The sequence below is a fragment of the Piliocolobus tephrosceles genome, chromosome 4 (genome assembly GCF_002776525.5).
Source record: "Piliocolobus tephrosceles isolate RC106 chromosome 4, ASM277652v3, whole genome shotgun sequence".
Classification (NCBI taxonomy): Eukaryota; Metazoa; Chordata; class Mammalia; order Primates; family Cercopithecidae; genus Piliocolobus; species Piliocolobus tephrosceles.
This window is the reverse complement of record NC_045437.1, coordinates 30,893,581-30,913,198: the sequence shown is the minus strand read 5'-3', so window position 1 is coordinate 30,913,198 and position 19,618 is coordinate 30,893,581. Positions and strand designations below refer to the sequence as shown.

The window sequence follows — 19,618 nt, the reverse complement described above, 5'->3', positions numbered from 1 at the left end:
AAAAGCGAGAGGCAGTCCAAGACCAATTAGTGCAGAAACAAGCACTGCAACTGCAACAAAAGTGCTACCACTGAAGTTGACACAGCAGAATAGGACAATGAATATTTATAAAACTGACCCTCACTTTCATGTGACGCTTAAAAAAAGAGTCAAACACACAAAAGCTCGAGAATAAAACAGTGGTTCCAACGGGCAGCGGGGAGGAGGAAATGCGGAATGTAGGTCAAAGGAATCAAAGTGGCTGGCACACAGGATGAGCGAGCCTAGAGATCTAATGTGCACACGAGGACTACAGTTAATAATACTGCATTTAATTCAGGATTTTACTAAAAAAGATTTTAGGTGCTCTTGTCACATACACACACACACACACACAAAGGGCAACTATGTGAGAAGTGGGTATGTTGATTTACTTGACTATAGTAACCATTTTATTATGTATATACTGTATACATAGTATACATATGTATATATTGATATATGTATATCAAAACATCATGTTGTACACCTTAAATGTTTACAACAGGCTGGGCGCGGTGGCTCGTGCCTGTAATCCCAGCACTTTGGGAGGCTGAGGCAGGTGGATCACAAAGTCAAGAGATCGAGACCATCCTGGCCAACATGGTGAAACCCCGTCTCTACTAAAAATACAAAAATTAGTTGGGCATGGTGGTGGGTGCCTATAGTCCCAACTACTTGGGGGGCTGAGGCAGGAGAATTGCATGAACCTGGGGGGCGGAGCGTGCAGCGTGCTGAGATGGTACCACTTCACTCCAGCCTGGCGACAGAGTGAGTCTCTGCCTCAAAAAAAAAAAAAAAAAAAAAAAGAATTACAACAAAAAATGCTGATCCTTATCAAAGTATCAGTATACTTTGAGAGGCAAGACTGTATGTCAAGCATTTCTGAAAGATATCAAACAAAAACTCCTGAAGTTTCACTAAAGTGTTCTCTCTTGAGATGTGCGGTGAATGAAAGAATCTTGTACTGAGAAACACACCACTGACTATAAACTACTGGCAGTATGATGAATTTACTGCCAGCAATCCAGGGCCGCTGCTGCAAAAACAAAGACTAGGAGAGATTATCATAAAAAGAGTGAAGAAGGCCGGGCATGGTGGCTCACACCTGTTATCACAGCACCTTGGGAGGCTGAGGCAAGAGGATTGCTTGAGCCCAGGAGTTTGAGACCAGCCTGGGCAACATAATGAGACTTCATGTCTACAAAATAGTAATAAAAAAAAAACCTAGCATGGTGGCACACACCTGAAGTCCCAGCTACTCAGGAGGCTGAGGTGGGAGGATTGCTTGAGCCCAGGTTGAGGCTGCAGTGAGCCAAGATCATACTACTGCATTCCAGCCTGGGCAACAGAGCGAGACCCTACCTCAAAAAAAAAAAAAAAAAGTGTGAAGGACATTGACTAAGAGCTCCTTGAGAGGCTAGAACACATAGAGACCCATGCCTATAGGAAGTATTTCTAAAGAGATCTAAAATTGACAGTCAAAAGGTTATTGTGAAAGGCTGGACTTAAAATCTTTTCCCCCTAGATACTAGAAAATACACAACTTATTAAGTTAAAGTATTTGCTTACACTTCAGTCACATTTTTTTAAAAGCCACTAAAATCCCATGCTTTAATGATATGAGTACACAGTTCAAAACACTGTACCATAGTATCCCCTCACTGGTACTTAGAACACAAATGAAACACATCTTGATAAAGTATCTTCCTATTTGGAATGTGCAAGACATAATTTACTAAGTTGATTCTTTTCAACTATTAGGGACTGAATTTTATTCTCAAAGAGGTGATCACAGAATGTGAGAATTAAACAAACATTCCTATAAAAGAAACGGATGCTTTTATTCAACCTGAGTTAAAACCACAATGAATCATATCAGAGTTCATGGGAATCATAATAAATGAATAGTTAACCACTCACAAAATCAAAGCCATCGACATACTGAGATAACACACATTAATTAGTGCTATAGTTCAAAACATACCCTTTATTTAGCACGCAAAATAACCATAAAAGTAATGTCTATACGCTCTAACCAAAAATTTTAACAATTAAAAATAGCACAATTCTACGATTTTGATTTTACCAAGAAAATAAACCCTTTTTTTGGCACATGTTGTTTTATCAAAATGGAAAGCTGAGTCAGGCTGCTCTGCTTTTCACAACATAAATAAGCATTCATGCTATCACACTTGGGAAATTAACTCGGTGACAAAAAATACACTGGAAAATAGAATCCTTGGAAAAATGGGGTCAGGTGCCATCCACTGAGAGGCAATGATAATGTGTGTCCTTGGTTATTAGCACAAAGTCAGGCAGCACACTATAATTTTAGCTACATGCGACTCTATAGGAACACATGTGGCCTGAAAGTTACATGCAAGAGTGAAAAGAACTGCTGTGTAGGGACTGAGGAATGATGGGTGTTTGTTTTTCTTTAAATGTCATTTCACGTTTTAAAGGAAAATAAATCAAGTAGGTAGGTAAAAATTACTGAACTAAAGAGATACTAAAGATCAGAAGACTGGCAAATTGAGAAAATCCAGTTCCATGATTAAGAGTGACTCAAGAAGGATGTCTTAGTCATGAAGAGGGTGGTGGAAGACAGTTTATATCTTTGGGTATTTATGGCAGGTCAGAATTAAAGATTTACCTTTTTCCTTACTATTTACATAAAAAGCTGGTTTATCTGAAAAAAGTATCAATCCAGACTTGCCAATAAAGTGGCACTTAGGGACTGTATTATTGATCTACAATGACCGCCTGGAGGCACAAAAGACCCTGAAGGACTTTTTTGATTAGCAAAACAAAAACAAAAACAAAATCAGAAAAGCAAAAAACAGTTAATTTTTGTTTGGTCAAGTTTACTCAACCAGACCACCTTGATACCAACAATGCTGGAGAGCATTTGGCAAGAGCAGGACCACAATGCCAAATTCCTTGGAAAGGTAGACTTCCTGTGATAATTTCACGAATTGGCAAATTTGTGGGTTTTTTTCCATGGTAGCTTTTGAGAATGTTACTTTCTGGCTGGGGCAGTGGCTCACACCTGTAATCCCAGCACTTTGGGAGGCAAAGGCAGGTGGATTGCTTGTGCCCAGAGTTCGAGACCAGCCTGGGTAACATGGTGAGACCCCATCTCTAATTTTATAAAATTAAAAAAAAAAAAAAAAAAAAAGAGAATGTTATTTTCCTATAAGGCCAGGGTGTCCTAAGTACTAAGACATGTCTGTTGTTGTCCATTCCTTCATAACATTTCTCATAACCCATAATTTATTTCTCATCTGTCTCCCCTGAAAGGGCAGGGGCCTTGTCTATTCTGTTCGTTACCATATACCCCAGCACTTAATAATGTCTGGTACATGTAAGTGCTCAATAAATATTAGTTCAATGAATAAATGAAGTATGAATGAATCTCATACAGTCCAACAGACCTGGGGGGAAAGTGGAAAAAACAAAAACCCTAAAAAAAAACTTAAGGAAGACAGATAAGCAACAGTTCTATCAGTTGGGGTTATTAGACTTAATGCCAAAAAATTTACCATCATTCCACAACTGGCAATAGTTGTTTAGAGATTCAAAATATCTGAAAGATTTCAGTTGAAAGTTATATAAAAACAGTGTTCTCTGGAAGACTCATTTACAAATAAATTAATTAAAGGCCTGTTACCAAACCAAGATACAATAGGAGCCTAATGTTTTGTTTGTTTCAAGATGGAGAAGACTCTGCTGCATACACTTGGAGGTCTAGATTTCCATAGAGGGCACGTAGCATATTGAGGACCTTTTCTTGAATGGTGTCAACTTGGTCAGAAGGACAGTAATCATCCAGACTTGACCTAGAACCAAGAAGAGAAAGAGAAAGAAGAAAAATACACATAGGATAAAATCATACTGTGAGGAAAAGCTGCATGTGTTGATTTCAATGTAAAACAGAAATTAAGGTGTGCTGAATTTTGGATCAATATCAGTTGAAAGCTAGTAAAGGTTTACCTTTTGTTAGGCACCTCACATAAATTACGTTCTTTAATTTTCACAGCAACTTTATGAAAGAGGCACAATTAGTATCCCTTTAAAGATATCTGAAACAAACAGATTAACCTGTGCAAGGTGAAATGTGGCATGAGCCTTAGTGCTTGATTGCTAGACCACTGTTTGCCTGAAAGTGAGATGTTGCTTGGGAATACAGAGGCTTAGTATCTTAGTGATGGGACATCTTTTATTATGTGTGTGCTAGGGCTAGAAATGATGAGAGTCGAGGTTTTCCAACTGATAAAAGGATTCTATTTCTAAAAATGATTTGTTAACCACAAAATTATAAAGGATCCATGGCTTGGTCCAAAATGAAATGTGGCGATGTGCTGGTGTTGGATTTACTTTCCTAGGCAGTAGGAAGCAGAAAAAAGCAAAGTAGGTTGGGGCAGATATCTGTATTTTGGGAGTCTTTCCAGAACTTACCAACTACAATCTGAGTTGCGCTGGGCAGTTACAATGCTGCTGCCAATTACAACTGGATTAACCAGTGTCTCCTAGTTCTGGATAAGGGTGAATAAAGCCTTCTAGAGGATAGAGTGAGAAGAGCAGCAAAGAAATCTTTATAGAAGGAACTAGAATTAGTTACCTGGCCTACTCCTTAGTACAAGTATTTCAAACCTAAAGAGATAATCTGTAAGACCACTGATAAACTCCACACTCTGCTAACCAGGTTATTTTTGTGGCTTGATGTGAAAATTTAAGACACAATAAATAATATAAAGAACTTTAATTTTTTAAAAAATTTTTTCTTGAGACCGTCTTGCTCTGTTGCCCAGGCTGGAGTGCACTGGCACAATCTTGGCTCACTGCAATCTCCACCTTCTGGGTTCAAGCGATTCTTCTGCCTCAGCCTCCTGAGTAGCTGGGATTACAGGTGCCTGCCACCATGCCTGGCTAATTTATATATTTTTAGTAGAGACAGGGTTTCATCATGTTGGCTAGGCTGGTCTTGAACTCCTGAACTCAGGTGATCTGCCCACCTTGGCCTCCCAAAGTGCTGGGATTATAGGGGTGAGCCACCAGGTCTGGCTTGAGAAACTTTATTAAATACTAACATATACATATGGACAAAGGCCTACTTTATTTTTCGAGACAACAGCTTCCTTTGTTGTTTAGTGGCATGATCATGGCTGATTGCAACCTCAACCTCCTGGGCTCAAGCAATCCACCCACCTTGGCCTCCCAAAGTGCTGGCGTTACAGGTGTAAGCCACTATGCTCAGCAAGACCTATTTTAAAGTGTCATATGTAAAAACTCAATTTATAAGTCTTAACAAATAAAGCATACTGCAATACTTTTGGAAAGATTTTTGACTTTTTTTTTGAGACAGGGTCTCATTTTGTCACTCAGGCTGGAGTGCAGTGGCATGATCTTGGCTCACTGCAGCCTCAGCTCCACAAGTAGCTGGGACTACAGGCACATGCCATCATGCCCAGCTAATTTTTTTTTTTTTTTTTTTTTTTGTAGAGACAGGGTTTTGCCATGTTGCCCAGGCTGGTCTCAAACTCCTGAGCTCAGGCGATCCACCCACCTCCAACTCCCAAAATGCCAGGATTACAGGTGTGAGGCCACTGCACCTGGCCAATTTTTGACTTCTTTAAACACTATTAGAGTGGTTCTTGATGGGAGCTACTCCCATGAAGGTGTTTTGAAAATCTTAGTACATTTTTGATTGACACAATGAATAGGGGACACTACTGACATTTAGGGGAATGGGACAAGAGGGCTGGGCTGCTAGAGGAGCTTGCAACAGGCAGGATCATCCTGAAATATGAATAGCTGTCCCGTGTCTTGAATGTTTTCAAAGTCTACTGAGTACTCATGTAAGTGAAAAAGTGATTTTTAATGTTTTGAGCCTATGACATAGTTTGGCTGTGCCCCACGCAAATCTCATCTTGAATTGTATCTTCCATAATTCCCATTGCAGTGGGAGGGACCTGGTGGGAGATAATTGACTCATGGCAGTGGTTTCACCCATACTGTTCTTATGGTAGTGAATAAATCTCATGAGATCTGAGGCTTTTATAAGGAGAAACCTCTTTTGCTTGGTTCTCATTCTCTCTTTGCCTGCTGCCATCCATGTAAGACATGACTTGCTCCTCCTTGCTTTCTGCCACGATTGTGAGGCTTCCCCAGCCATGTGGAACTATAAGTTAAATTAAACCTCTTTCTTTTGTATATTGCCCAGTCTCAGGTATGTCTCTATCAGCAGCACGAAAACAGATGAATACAGCCTAGAACTGAACACTGTTTTATATAGAAAAGTATTTTTAAAAAATGCATTAAATATGAACTAAATTTTCCAGGAATGCAACTACTCTGTAAATTGGGGAAAGACTGGACTTTAATTGCAGATCCTTATGAAGAGGCTGTTCAATGACTGAAAAAATGTCATTATGGCAGTGCTGTTCATGGCATCTGGTCAACACATGGTATCTGCATTTGTAACTGCCACATTTACATCATGTAGTGTAACTGCTACGGTACATTTTTAACTGCATGTCTTAAATATATGAGTCTAGTTTGGCATTTTAATATATTTTATTATCAATTACTTTAATTCCTCCTATGTGTATAGGTATTATGTGTATAGTAGGTTATATTACATATATAATGTATATTATCTACATGTATTATGAATATTATCTATATATATTTAAATTACATATAGGTAGGTTACATTATATGAGGTTTCAGAATGAAAAGGATGTTACAAAATGTTTGTCATGAATTACATATTATTAGCCTGGTACTTAAAGTACTTATTTTAGAACCTCATACTTCCATACAAAACCAGCCCAAAAATTAACATAGGAAAGCATTATTAAATTGTTATAACTATTCAGCAATTATATTCAAATTTAAAATATGGCAACAGCTAAATATTAATTGGTAGGACACAGAAATGAGAATGTTTGTGTTCATCTGAATCTTACCAATTGCAAAGACAAGATAACAATAACTACATTGTTTGCATATCATCACTAATAGGGAAGAGAAAAAGGCCAGGTGCGGTTGCTCATGCCTGTGATCTCAGCATTTTGGGAGGCCGAGGTGAGTGGATCACCTGAGGTCAGGAGTTTGAGACCAGCCTGATCAACATGGAGAAACCCTGTCTCTATGAAAAATACAAAATTAGCCAGGCGTAGTGGTGCATGCCTGTAATCCCAGCTACTTGGGAGGCTGAGGCAGGAGAACTGCTTGAACTCGGGAGGCAGAGCTTGCGATGGGCCAAGATTGTGCCATTGCACTCCAGCCTGGGCAACAAGAGCAAAATTCCTCTCAAACAAACAAACAAACCAGGGAAGAGAAAATACAACATCTAAATTTTGAGTAGGTAAAAAAAATTCGTATTATTTTATTAGTAATCATTATATTTACCTACAGAAATTGTATTAGCTTCCTACTGCCACTATAAAAAATTGCCACAAACTTAGTAGCTTAAAGCAATACTAAATTATTATCATATACTTTTGGAGGTCAGAAGTCCTAAAATAAAGGTGCCGACAGGGCTGCATTCATTTTGTAAGATCCCAGGGATAATCTGTTCCCTGGCCTTTTCTAGCTTCTAAAGGCTGCCTGTGTTCATGGCCTCCATCTTCAAAGCCGGCAGGGCAGAATTTTCGAATCACTCTCTCTGATTCTGACCCTCCTGCCTTTCTCTTCTAAGGACCCTTGTGATTACATTGGGCCCACTTGGTGAATCCAGGAGAATCTCCTCATCTCAAAATCCTTGAGTTAATCACACTGAGAATTCCCTTTTGCCATATAATACAACACATTCACAGGTTCCAGAGATTAGGATGTGCACACCTCTGGTTTGCCATTATTCTGCCGAACACACTTACCTTGCAATTGTCACAAGAGTAGGATTTGGTAAATTTTTCAGTAAATAATGCACAGATTGAATAAGATACTCTATTTCTTGTTCTGTGCTGATATGGTGAGGAAGTTCTGAATAATCGCAGGTTAAACCAGCCTGGTGAACCTGAAAATAAGACAATTAAAAATTACACTGTATGACAGTTGTTTTTATAAGCTTCTTTAATCATTAATGGCCTTATTGACAAATCTTTACTTTTATTGATACATAAAAGATGTGCGTATTTTCAGGGTACATGTGATAATTTAATACATTCCCAATAGCATATAAAGATAAAATCAGGGTAACTGGAATATCCAACACCTTAAATATGACAAACTTTTAATTTTTAATATCTTTATGCTTTGGGATTATTTTTTCCCTAACAGTTTCTATGTCATAAAAGTTATCTGCTTTCTGAAGTGTTGGTAGAACTCATCTATATACTGTCTGGGCCAGTTGCCTCTTCTTAGAATAATTCTTTACTTCTTTATTTTATGATTATTGGTCTTTACTTGAGTTAATTTTGGTAATTTGCATTTTCTATCAAATTATCCATTTCATCTAGATTCTAAAAAGGTGAGGCTGGGCATGGTGGCTCATGCCTGTAATCCCAGCACTTTGGGAGGCTGAGGCGGGTGGATCACCTGAGGTCGGGAGTTTGAGACCAGCCTGACCAACATGGAGAAACCCCGTCTCTACTAAAAATACAAAATTAGCTGGGTGTGGTGGCGCATGCCTATAATTCCAGCTTCTCCTGCTAAGGCAGGAGAATCACTTGAACCCGGGAGGCAGAGGTTACGGTGAGCTGAGATCATGCCACTGCACTCTAGCCTGGATAACAAGAGTGAAACTCCGTATAAAAAAAAATAAATTAATTAAAAAGTTGATACAAAACTGTACATAATATTCTCATATCATTTTTAACACATTATTTTACTTACTTTTAAAATATTAATACATGCAACTAGTACTATATTCCAAGCTTTGAGAGGATACAAGATAAATTTGTCCTACCTTATTTAACTAACTGTTTTCTTGTGTAACCTTTATGTGTAACCATAAACTATTGCTATCTACATATGTGTTTTAAATTTAAATGAATGATGTCCAGTCTTAGCACTAAACTAAACTTGCCTGAAAGTTAGAAGGGGCTCACACACTACCATTCTGCAATCTTAACTTTAATGTTTTGAAAAATGGAACTTAACTATGTCATAGTTTTGCCTAGAGTATACAAGTGCAAAGCATGAAGAAACACACTAATCAACTATTTTACTAGAGGCTCTGGATACACATCAACAGTTTAACTGGCAATAATCAGTCAGTGTGATAAAAGGATGAATTCTGAATGTTCATTTTGCCAAAATGGTAAAACTATTTAGCATTCTCTCTCTGCAGCTGTAGGCACATCATAATTGATTACATAATCTGTGACTGAACCCTAGCCACTCCCTGTCCCCCAAAAAACATCAAACCCACCCAGCGAAAAAAATCCAGATGCAATGTAATGATTAAAGCAGACCTGCCTGCAGACATATTTGATAATATTGTATGAGCTCAAAGCATTTTCTTTCTCTTTTTAAATATGCACAAAGTCTCACTCTGTTGCCCAAGCTGGAGTGCAATGGCACGATCTCAGCTCACTGTAACCACCCAGGCTCAAGCAATCCTCCTGCCTCAGCATCTCAAGTAGCTGGGACTACAGGCGTGTGCCACTACATCTGGCTAATTTTTGTACTTTTTGTAGAGACAGGGTGTTGCCATGTTGCCCAGACTGGTCTCAAACTCCTGGGCTCAAGTGATCTACCTGCCCTGGCCTCCCAAAGTGCTGGGATTACAGGTGTGAGCCACCGCTCCTGGCCTCAAAATATTTTCAAACCTTAAGTATCTTGCAATGATCTTAAATACCCTTTTTAAAAAATGTAAGTCTTGGCTGGGCACGGTGGCTCACGCCTGTAATCCCAGCACTTTGGGAGGCCGAGGCGGGTGGATCACGAGGTCAGGAGATCGAGACCACGGTGAAACCCTGTCTCTACTAAAAATACAAAAAATTAGCCGGGTGTGGTGGTGGGCGCCTGTAGTCCCAGCTACTCGGGAGGCTGAGGCAGGAGAATGGCGTGAACCCAGGAGGTGGAGCTTGCAGTGAGCCAAGATCACGCCACTGCACTCCAGCCTGGGCGACAGAGAGAGACTCCGTCTCAAAAAAAAAAAAAAAAAAAAAAAAGTAAGTCTTGGAAGCGTTTATTCAGGGTAACTTGAATGTATGCTCCCGGAAAAAAAAAAGTTAAACAAAACAGTGTAAGTCTTGGATTTGCTCAGGCTTCACCAAAATATTCTTTTGCTTATTATATGGTTTTGCTGTATCTCCACTCAAATCTCATCTTGAATCGTAACTCCCACAATTCCCATGTGTCATGGGAGAAACCCAGTGGGAGGTGATTATGGCAGCAGGTCTTTCCTGCACTGTTCTCATGACAGTGAATGAGTATCAGGAGAACTGATGGTTTTTTTTGGTTGTTGTTTTGTTTTTTTTTGAGACGGAATCTCACTTTGTCACCCAGGCTGGAGTGCAGTGGCACAATCTCGGCTCACTGCAAGCTCCGCCTCCCGGGTTCATGACATTCTCCTGCCTCAGCCTCTGGAGTAGCTGGGACTACAGGCGCCTGCCATCACGCCTGGCTAATTTTTCAGTAGAGATGGGGTTTCACCATGTTAGCCAGGATAGTCTCGATCTCCTGACCTCATGATCCGCCCGCCTCAGCCTCCGAAAGTGCTGGATTACAGGCGTGAGCCACCACGCCCGGCCAAGATCTGATGGTTTTATTTTTTTTGAGATGGAATTTCACTCTTGTTGCCCATGCTGGAGTGCAATGGCACAATCTTGGCTGACCACAACCTCCACCTCCTGGGTTCAAGCGATCATCTTGCCTCAGCCTCCCGAGTAGCTGGGATTATAGGAATATGCCACCACGCCCGGCTAATTTTGTATTTTTCATAGATATGGGGTTTTTCCATGTTAGTCAGGCTGGTCTCAAACTCCTGACCTCAGGTGATCCACTCGCCTTGGCCTCCCAAAATGCTAGGATTACAGGTGTGAGCCACCGTGCCCGGTCGGAGATCTGATGGTTTTAAAAACAGATGTCTCCCTGCAGAGAAGCTGTCTCTTCTTGTCTGCTGTCATGTGAGATGTGTCTTTCACCTTCTGCCATGATTGTGAGGCTGCTCCAGCCATGTGGAACACTAAGTCCATTAAATCTCTTTCTTTTGTAAATTGCCCAGTCTTGGGTATGTCTTTATCAGCAGTGTGAAAACAGACTAATACAGTAAATTGGTACCAGTATAGTGGGATGCTGTTGAAAAGGTCCCTGAAAATGTGGAAGCAACTTTGGAACTGGCAGAGGTTGGAACAGTTTGGAGGGCTCAAAAGAAGGCAGGGAAATGTGGAACAGTTTGGAACTTCCTAGAGACTTGTTGAATGGCTTGGACCAAAATGCTGATAATGACATGGACAATGAAATCCAGACTGAGGTGGTCTCAGATGGAGATGAAGAGCTTGCTGGGAACTGGAAAAAAGGTGACTCTTGTTATATTTTAGCAAAGAGACTGGTGGCATTTTGCCCTTGCCCTAGAGATGTGTGGAACTTTGAATTTGAGAGATGATTTAGCATATCTGGTGGAAGAAATTTCTAAGCAGTAAAACATTCAAGAGGTGACTTGGGTGCTGTTAAAAGTATCCAGTTTTTTTTTTGAAATGGAGTCTTGCTCTGTCACCCAAGCTGGAGTGCAGTGGTACCATCTCGGCTCACTGCAGCCTTCGCCTCTCAGGTTCAAGCGATTCTTTGCCTTAGCCTCCTGAGTAGCTAGGATTATAGGTGTGTCCTGCCACACCCAGGTAAGTTTTGTATTTTCAGTAGAGAAGGGGTTTCGACATGTTGGTCAGGTTGGTCTTGAACTCCCGGCCTCAAATGATCCACCCGCCTTGGCCTCTCAAAGTGCGGGGATTACAGGTGTGAACCACTGTACCTGGCCAAGGCATTCAGTTTTAAGAGGGAAACGGAGCATAAAAGTTTGGAAAATTTGCAGCCTGACAATGTGAAAGAAAAGAAAATTCCATTTTTTGAGAAGAAATTCAAGCTGGCTGCAGAAATTTGCATAAGTAACGAGGAGCCAAATGTTAATCCCCAAGACAATAGAGAAAATGTATCCAGCGCATGTCAGAGACCTTTGCGGTAGCCCCTCCCGTCACAGGCCTGAAGGTTTAGGAGGAAAAAATTGTTTCATGGGCAGGGCTCAGGGTCCCAGTGCTGTGTACAGCCTAGGGACTTGGTGTCCTGTGTCTCAGCTGCTCCAGCCATGGCTAAAATGGACCAATATAGAGCTCGGGCTGTGGCTTCAGAGGATGGCCTTGGCAGCTTCCAGTTAGTGGTGAGCCTGCGAGTGCACAGAAGTCAAGAATTGAAGTTTGAGAACTTCTGCCCAGATTTCAGAAGATGTATGGAAATACCTGGATGCCCAGGCAGAAGTTTGCTGCAGGGGCAGAGCCCTCATGGAGAACCTCTGCTAGGGCAGTGTGGAAGGGAAATGTGAGGTTGGATCCCCACCCAGAGTCCCTAGGGGCACCACCTAGTAGAGTTGTGAGAAGAGGGCCACTGTCTGTCCTCCAGACTCCAGAATGGTAGATCGACTGACAGTTTGTACCGTGTGCCTGGAAAAGCTGCAGACACTCAACATCAGCCCATGAAAGCTGCCAGGAGGGAGGTTGTACCCCGCAAAGCCATAGGGGCAGAGCTGCCCAAGACAATGCGAACCCACCTCTTGCATCAGAGTGACCTGGATGTGAGACATGGAGTCAAATACGATCTTTTTGGAGCTTTAAGATTTGACTGAAGATGGACTTCAGACTTGCATTGCCCGTTTGTTTGGGCCAATTCTTCCCATTTGGAACGGCTGTATTTACCCAATGCTTGTACATCCATTGTATCTCGGACGTAACTAACTTGCTTTTGATTTTACAGGCTCATAGGTGGAAGGGACTTGCCTTGTCTCAGATGAGATGTTGGACTGTGGACTTCTGAGTTAATGCTGAAATGAGTTGAGACTTTGAGGGACTGTTGGGAAGGCATGACTGGTTTTGAAATGTGAGGACATGAGATTTGGGAGGGGCCAAGGGTAGAATGATATGGTTTGGCTGTATCCCCACCCAAATCTCATCTTGAATTGTAACGCCCACAATTCCCACATGTTGTGGGAGGAACCCGATGGGAGGTGATTGAATTGGGGGGGTGGGTCTTTCCTGTGCTGTTCTCATGATAGTCAATGAGTCTCAAGAGATCTCATGGTTTTAAAAACGGGAGTCTCCCTGTACAAGCTCTCTCTTCTCTTGTCTGTCACCATGTGAGACATGCCTTTCACCTTCCGCCATGACTGTGAGGCCTCCCCAGTCATATGGAACTGTAAGTCCATTAAATCTCTTTTGTAAATTGCCTAGTCTCGGGTATGTCTTTATCAGCAGTGTGAAAACAGACACCTCTTATTTTAAAGAATACCAGCAAATTCTTATAAATGCAATCAATACTTAAATCAATACTTCAGTTTTAGTCAAAGTGGTCTGATTGTATTCTGTAAGTAAATAAACTATGCAAACCCAGCTTACTGAAGTAAGAGAAAGACCACACTAAGAGGCAGGAGACTTGGAAGTCTTAGCCCTGGCATCAAATCTGAGAAAAGTCACTTGAACAATTTTTTTTTTTTTTTTTTTGAGATGGAGTCTCGCTCTGTCACCCAGGCTGGAGTGCAGTGGTGCGATCTGGGCTCACTGCAAGCTCTGCCTCCCGGGTTCACACCATTTTCCTGCCTCAGCTTCCCGAGTAGCTTGGACTACAGGCGCCCGCCACCATGCCTGGCTAATTTTTTGTTATTTTTAGTAGTGACAGGGTTTCACCATGTTAGCCAGGATGGTCTCGATCTCCTGACCTTGTGATCTGCCGGCTTTGGCCTCCCAAAGTGCTGGGATTACGGGTGTGAGCCACCGTGCCCGGACACTTGAATATTTTAAGCTGTAGCTTTCTCATCTCAAGTACCAGGTCAAATGGGAAAATATATGCTTCAAAGACTGCAAAATGATATACAAATAAATTATGACTAAAAGTATCTTTGGCTATAGCATTCAGATCCCTGTTGATAAATAGCTAACACATTTAAAATGTGCTAGTCACAGCTCTCTCTTTTTTCTTTTCTTATGGTTTTTATAAACAGAAAAGTTTTTAAATAGGGAGGAAAAGAAGGAGGAAGGGAGTATAAATACTCATCAATAAAAAATGGACCATTTTAGAAATTGTGTACTTTTCTTTTGTCTGGTGAAGAGAGATCTGACCACAGACAAAACTAAAAAAATATACAGGACTTTTGCTTCATACGTAAAATTGAGGAAAAAATGTTTTACCTGGAAAACTTTTCCAGGAAAACAGTATTCTGTTTCAATGTATGTATTTTTTTCACTCATTTCTTTTCTTAATAATTATTTCACACTTCACAGGAACACAAACAAAAACGAACCACTTTAACAAAGAGCAAATTCTTCTGCCCAGAAAATTGTCTTTACAAAGGGTCAATTTTACACGTTAATATAAAATATTTACCATTTCATAGTCTGGTACTTCCATCCGTTTTTTCAAACTCTGTACAAGGGGAACTAGTGATTCCATTCTGGAAAAAAGCCATCCCACTCAATTAAACATCACAACCACTGCAACTAAAATGACAATAGTAAATGATACATTATACTAACATTTACCATAATAACATGCTTCATATGGTACTTGGGAAATAAAAGATAAAGCTGTTCAAATATCTTAAAATATTAAGAAACAAAAGTTTCCTGTTTTCTTACCCAAAACATTGATATAACACTGATATAACATTGATGCTTTTAAGGTATTAAGTTTAGGTGGACCTTTTGGAAGCTCTGATTGGCTAATGCTTCTAGCATTTTAATTCCTCCTCCACAAATATTCACTAATTTGCTGGAAGTAAAGAAAGAAAGAAAAAAGGAGGCATGGAGGCCTGCCTGCTTGCCCACTTGTCCTGTTACTTTTTCCTTTTTATTAATGACATTTTCTAGGCCTCTGGACCCTAACCAACCACTTCACTTCCCTAGACATAGTGAAGCCTCCATGCTGAGGGTCTGGCTCTTTAGGGTCATGGTTAATTTGGGGAGACTTTTCTTTCAGTGTCATCTACTTTTCCTTTATGCTATTTTTTTTCCCTTCAATACCAAGCACAGCCTAAACTCACTACTGTTGCAGTCTCATCGTATCTTCAAGTCTGTGATAGAACTCTCTGCTGGTGATGAGAAGCTCACTGGGTATGCTCAGTAGGCAGAGTGGGTTTCAGTGGAAGTCTGTGGGCTGGACTTAGGATTCCAAGGTTTCCAGGCCTATTTTGTTGTTGTTAAAGTTTTAAACTTAGCTTAAGACTTCATGAAATAACAAAATAATAGGTTTTCTTCAGTATTTCTAGGAAGACTCCTGTCCTGTGACTTACTTCTCTATCTCCCTCTTCTATCATTTCAAAAAAGAGGGAATCATTTTAGAACCCTATACTGAAGAGGAAAAAGCATTAACTGATGTTTTTTTTCCTTCTTTTTTTGAGATAGGGCCTCCCTCTGTCACCCAGGCTGTAGTGCAGTGGTGCGATCTCAGCTCACTGCAGCCTTGACCTCAAGTGATCCTCCCACCTCAGCCTCCCAAGTAGTTGGGGCCACAGGTGCATGACACCATGCCTGGCTAATTTTTTGTATTTTTTTGTAAAGACAGGATTTCACCATGTCATCCAGGCTGGTCTCGAACTCCTGAGCTCAGGCGATCTGCTCATCTTGGCCTCCCAAAGTGCTCAGATTATAGGCATGAGCCACCACGCCTGGCCATTAACTGATGTTAAAGTGCCTAATCAATACTTACTGATGTGATTAATATTACTGTGAATTATTCTTCCACATCACTGCTTTGTTAGTGTCAATAATTAAAGCTTTATGATGTTTACATTTTAGGGATGCTTCTGAATATTTTAAGTAAAAATTACAATGAGTATTTTGAATAGATAATACATGCACATAGCAAAAGAAATAATTTGTCACTCGTATACTTCATCATTTAGCCATAGAATTCCTTTCCCCAGAGGCAACCACTGTTCCAGGTTCTTCCATATTCTTCTAGAGATCTGCTGAATTATTTTTAATAACCATAACATGACAAATCTTACTGGTTGTTCATGTTCTGGCCTAAAGTATTATTGATTCTAATTTCCCATTTTATCTTGCTATCTTACAACTGATTTTCTTTTGTTTACACTAGAGAGAATAATATGACAGTTTGTGAGAGATTAGTTTTAAAATAAGCTAGTTCTGGTTTTCCTATGCTCATGGGGACAAAAAGTTTGCCTGATGGTTTTATTTTAGTTTTCTGGCCGTCTGAGATTACATGATTTAAGAATTATTTTAGAGAAAAATCACTGTAATATTTATGTCAATATTCTTTCACGCCAGCTTCAATACCAAAGGCTTTTACTCAAAAAGAACCCTCTTCACACTTTCAAGGTAATATGAACAGTCAGTCAAATAAATGACCTGATGGAGAATCTAGCCTTCCAATACTATCCCTTCATGTCGAGAGATTGAAAATACCCTTCCACTTATATTTGGGTTTTCCTTAAAAGAAGGTAAGTTTTTGCACTGGGGTTTTTTTTGTGTGTGTGTGTCGTTTGTTTGTTTTTTTGAGATGGAGTCTCACTCTGTCGCCCAGGCTGAGTGCAGTGGCGTGATCCTGGCTTACTGCAAGCTCCGCCTCCCGGGTTCACTCCATTCTCCTGACTCCTGTAGTCTCCTGTAGCTGGGACTAAAGGTGCCCAACACCACGCCCGGTTACTTTTTTATTTTTTTTGTATTTTTAGTAGAGACTGGGTTTCACTGTGTTGGCCAGGATGGTCTCGATCTCCTGACCTCGTGATCTGCCCGCCTCAGCCTCCCAAAGTGCTGGGATTACAGGTGTGAGCCACTGTGCCCAGCCAAGTTTTTGCATTGTAATTTACTTGTCAAGTAATTTACTTTTCTGTTGTTAGGTTAGTAGTTTTTTCTTATTCTACTTAGAACAAGGAATGCCTATGTACTAATCTTTAATTCTCTTTAAGACCTCGTACAGTATCTCATATTTAGGGGCAACTACCGCACAAAGACTAAAAACATGCCCACTTACTATGTGACTTTGGGCAATTTCCTTAACCTTGGTTTTTTCATCTATAAAATTGACATAATAAGAATAAAACCATAAGGCTGTTGTAAGGAGTACATGGGATAAGCCAAGGAAAAATATTAAAGTGTACACAGAAAATACTCAATACTGTCTACTGTTGTTAGTAAATGTGTTGAAATTTAATACTAATTATTTTTTCTCTCTCTTTCTTTTTTCAGACAAGTCTCTGTCACCCAGGGTAGAGTGCAGTGGCATGATCACAGCTCACTGCAGACTCAAACTCCGAGGCTCAAGCAATCCTCCCACTTCAGCCTCCCAAGTAGCTGGAGGCAGTGGCTGTAGTGGCTACAGGCAGGTGCCACCATATCTGGCTAATTAAAAAACTTTTTTTTAGAGACAGGGTCTTATTATATTACCCAGACTGGTCTGGAACTCCTGGCCTCAAGTGATCCTCTCCTGCCTCAGCATCCCAAGAAGCTGAATACTAAGTTTTTAAAAGCAATGTATCTTGCAAATTTAGGAACACATCTAGGACCGAAAGTTAGTAGAGTTGGGGGAAAAAAATGTTTGAGAGTCTTACCCAGGGTTTGAAGCCCATCTCTGTACAGTTTCTTCATCATCACCATCACACAAATCAGCAAAAGTGGCTTCTAAATCCTCTAACTGATGAATTCGAGTATCAACAATATCTACCAAATCTTCCTTTAAATACATTGAAAAGCTGAGATTATATAGTTATTCTTTCAAAAAACGAGCAACATTCCATTACAAAAAAAACTTGGCTCTATTAGTTAAAACATAATTTTCAAGGACTAACCATGGGCTTTGCCAATACACACACACACACACACACACACACACACACACACACTCACTTTCATCAGTCTTTGAGATCACTGTAGTAATTTGCAAGATATTATTAGTTATATGATCAATGAATAAAACCCCAAAGAAACAAATGGAGGATACCTCTGTTAGGTTGGTGCCAGGTTTCTTAAATTTGTACAGCTCCTGTAAGATTTTGTACTCTTCCTGGAAAACAAAACAAAAAATCCACATACCAGAAGAAAAAAAGTTAAAAATTTTTAATGATATGCTTTAAGGAAGAGACAGCCTTGCTTGTGATACAAGAACATCTTAGATAATTATTTAAAGGTTTGTATGGGAGAATGAGGCCAAATGTATACTTTAGATTTTTATTGTAATAATTTTATTGTAAATATTGTAAAATTTATTTTACTGTAAATATTACTTCTTCAAGGCAACTCTATCCAGCTGGGCATGACAATACTATGTAAAAATTACCTAAGGAAGCATACTTGGTGGCTGATGGGTCACGACATGAAAATATTTTAAATAATATTCCACTATATAAATGGCATGTCCTAGGATATAAACAGACTTTAGCTGTTTACAGGAAATAGACGTATCTTTAATAACAACAACAAATAACTCCCCATGTCCACTTTGCAGCCATTTCTCTAACAACAGAAGAGAACTCTGAAGTACAAAGGCAATACTGGAGGCAGAATATCAAACACATAGAACCTCGGTCAGGAGGCTCCACTAAGCGGAGAAAGAGGTTTGCTATACAAACTTTGTAGGATAATGTTTCCCCTTGTTTAGCATAGCTACATGGATCCATTATATAGGTGGGTACACCTGGCCCCAGTAATCCTATTTAGGAGTACTCTCGGAAAGAGGTTATACCTAAGAGCTAAAATTCATTAAGCACAATGTTGTGGCAAATCTTCAGTGCTTTATTCATTATAACAATCCTGAGTTGGGTATGACTATTATTCTGATTTGGTACTTGAAGAAACTATGGGTCAGAAAGATTAAGTAATTTTCCTAAGATCATATAGCTAATAAACAGTAGAGGTAACAAAAGAACTTAACTCCCCTAACTTTTGAACATGCTTCTTTTTTTTTTCCTTTTTTGAGATGGAGTTTCACTCTGTCACCCAGGCTGGATGGAGTGCAGGGGTGTGATCACGACTCACTGCAGCCTTGACCTCCCAGGCTTAAGTGATCCTCCTATCTTGGCCTCCCAAGTAGTGGGACCACAGGCACATGCCACTATGCCTGGTTAGATTAAATTTTTTTTTTTTTTTTTATAGAGATAGGGTCTTGCTACATTGCCTACACTGTTCTCAAACTCCTTGGCTCAAGTGGTCCTCCTGCTTTGGCCTCCCAAAGTACTCGGATTATACACGTGAGCCACCATACCCAGCCTGAACATGCTCTTAAAAAAACAAAAGATGAACATCTGTCCTTCCTAATGATATTTAAAAAATTGCTACTAAATAATGGAGTGTAATATATGTTTTTAAAAAAGTCTATTGTACCAAAGGGTCTAAAAGCTATAAAAATCCCTGTATTGCCAGGTTTCCTGATAGCACTCTAAAAGGAGTAACTGCCACTGAATTTCTTTTTTTTTTTTTTTTTTTTT

At 40.0% G+C, this 19,618-nt stretch overlaps 1 protein-coding gene across 2 annotated transcripts in view; it reads right to left on the bottom strand.

Moving 5' to 3' along the window:
* Positions 1 to 1,765: 1,765 nt before the first annotated feature.
* The window catches only part of C4H5orf22 (chromosome 4 C5orf22 homolog), a 25,820-nt gene continuing 7,967 nt past the window's right edge, over positions 1,766 to 19,618 (bottom strand). For both annotated transcript variants that reach the window (XM_023216554.1, XM_023216555.1), the window contains 5 exons: positions 18,136 to 18,198; positions 17,747 to 17,868; positions 14,560 to 14,626; positions 7,905 to 8,044; positions 1,766 to 3,860 (listed from right to left, as the gene is read on the bottom strand). In XM_023216554.1, coding sequence (XP_023072322.1) covers positions 3,731 to 3,860; positions 7,905 to 8,044; positions 14,560 to 14,626; positions 17,747 to 17,868; positions 18,136 to 18,198 — 522 coding nt within the window. In that variant the 3' untranslated portion in view covers positions 1,766 to 3,730. The remainder of the gene's footprint in view (positions 3,861 to 7,904; positions 8,045 to 14,559; positions 14,627 to 17,746; positions 17,869 to 18,135; positions 18,199 to 19,618) is intronic.